At 35.2% G+C, this 2,500-nt stretch overlaps 1 protein-coding gene across 1 annotated transcript in view; it reads right to left on the bottom strand.

Annotated features, from left to right (window-relative positions):
* The window catches only part of LOC122254578 (G protein-coupled receptor GRL101), a 186,565-nt gene that overhangs the window by 109,740 nt on the left and 74,325 nt on the right, over nt 1–2,500 (bottom strand). The window contains exon 4 of the mRNA XM_086546388.1: nt 1,912–2,016. Coding sequence (XP_086402514.1) covers nt 1,912–2,016 — 105 coding nt within the window. The remainder of the gene's footprint in view (nt 1–1,911; nt 2,017–2,500) is intronic.

The raw sequence follows: 2,500 nt of genomic DNA, 5'->3' as shown, positions 1-2,500 counted from the left end.
CATCATAGCTGTGCGTGTGTGTGTTGAATATGTGTTTGTGAATGCGTCTGTGTGTGCGTGTTGTATATGTGTCTGTGCGTGTGTGTCATATATATACGTGTGTGTGTATATATATATATATATATATATATATATATATATATATATATATATATATATATATATATACATACATATATATGTATGTGTGTATGTATACATATATATACATGCACGCACACACATACACACATATATACAAGTGTTTGTTTGTGTGTATATGTTTGTGTTTGAATGCATGTGTACTTTATATATGTGTCTGTGTGTGTGTATGTGCGTGTGTGTGTACGTGTTTGTGTGTATGTGTGTGTGTGTGTGTATCCACACTCATACACATACATATCAGTATATGCGCATGTGTGTTTAAGATGTCATGTAGCCTTCCATTTTTGTTTCGAGTTTATTCTAATGACAAAAACAAAAAAGTCAAAGTTCAAGGGATTGCGTTTCATACTTTAATATCTTCAAATGAGTGTTTATGTGATGATATCATGAAGACAAATTAAGTGTAAGTATGTGCATTTTTGTGTATGTAAATATGTGCGTTTTTCCTCCATTCTCATTGCCGCGTCCTGATCTTCATTTCTTGCTGTGTTTTCTTTCTTCTTCTTTCTTTCTTCCTTTTTTTTCTTCTGTTTTTTTCTTCTTCCTTTTTATCTTCTGTTTTTTCTTCTTCCTTTTTTCTTCTGTTTCTTCTTCTTCCTTGTTTCTTCTTTTTTCTCTCTCTCCTCTTCCTATTTTAATTTCTATCCATCATCTTCAATCTCTCTTCTTTGTTTTTCTGCTTTTTCTTACTGTTCTTATTTCTTCTTTCTGTTTTTGTTCCCTTTTCCCCTCTTCTCCTTTCTACGTCTCCTTCTAATGTTCAAATTCTTTTTCTTTTTCTCTTCCTCCTCTTAAAATCAGTGTTATTGTCATTATCTTTCTTCTCCGTCTTTCATTTTTTCTTCTTCGTCTCATTTTTCTCTTTCTTATTTTGTCTTCTTTTTCTTCTTCTTCTTCCTTCCTACCTTCAATTTAATGCTTCTTCTGTCCATATTGAATTTCCTTGTTCTTAATTATTCTTCTTCCTCCTCCTCTTCTTCTTCTTCTTCCTTTTCCTCTTCTTCATCACCTTCTTTTTATTCTTTCCATATTCCATTTCCTTGCGCTTGGTCCTTCTAACATTGTACTTTTTATCTCATCTCATTCGTTATCTTCATCTATTTTATATGCACATTTAGTATATATATATATATATATATATATATATATATATATATATATATATATATATATATATATATTAATTTGATAGCATGCATGTCCTGTCGTAGCCACGTGCATGTCCTCAGTGCATACGTGTGTGTGTTAATGATGGTTTATGTATTATGTGACTGTGGGTATGTGTTTATGTTTGTTTGTTTAATTATGTACTTAACATACACACACACACACACACACACACACACACACACACAGTAGACACACGCTTATCAAGATGCACACATACCCGCACGCACACAAACTCACTCACTCAGACTGTATATAATCTTCTTGTTAATTTTTTTTTATCTATTTGCCTAGACATATTGCCTTGACTTCACTCCTTCCGGTCTAGTTACACGAATTTCATTCTTGCAATTGGTCTGTGTTTCTTTCATTCTTTCTTGCTCTCTCTCTCTCACTCTTTCTCTCTCTCTCTCTCTCTCCCTCTCTCTCATCTTTTCTTCCCACCCTTTCTCCCTATCTGTATGGCTCTCTCTCTCTCTCTTTCTTTTACCCCCCCTTCTCCCTCTCTCCCCCCCATCTCTCTTTCACTCTCTCTCCCTCCCTCTCTCCCTCCCTCCCTCCCTCCCTCTCTCCCCCCCCCCCTCTCTCTCTCTCTCTTACCGCAGTCTTCTTCATCCTCGCCGTCTTCACAGTCCTTCATATTGTCGCACCTGCTCAGCTTATCAATACAGATGTCCTTACACTCGTATTCGGTCTCGAGGCATCCTGCAAAGGACAGAAAAGGAATTAGATAGGAGGTGAAAAGGCGAGGGAACGTTCCGGAAATTGGGGTGTGGCAACTGTCTTTAGGATGTTGCCAAGTATTTATTTTTTTTGAGCATTTTTTTTTTCAGCATCAGATAAAAAGGATCTGTATGTTGTGGATGTTTTCAATGTTGTTTTTTAAGGGATAATGATGATTATGAAGATAATGCTGATGATGACTATAGTGATTATCTTCATCATTAACGATCTAACCTAGATCACTCTTTGTAGGGTTATTTTTACAAGTAGCTTATATCTAAAACGTTATTTTGTAGTATTCCATTTTATATTAGACAAGTCTGGCCTTCAATCAGCAACTAGTGGACCTTTTGCGTTCAACCAACGACAGGAATGATCAATAACAGGAGTTTAAACCACGGATAACGTTGCGTTAAATTGTAAATTGTAAAAAAAAAGAAAGAAAGAAAGAAAAAAAAAAAAACAG

This window comes from Penaeus japonicus, unplaced genomic scaffold (assembly GCF_977035675.1).
Source record: "Penaeus japonicus unplaced genomic scaffold, GWHDUDI00000001_assembly GWHDUDI00000018, whole genome shotgun sequence".
Classification (NCBI taxonomy): Eukaryota; Metazoa; Arthropoda; class Malacostraca; order Decapoda; family Penaeidae; genus Penaeus; species Penaeus japonicus.
This window is presented reverse-complemented; position numbering and strand designations above follow the sequence as displayed.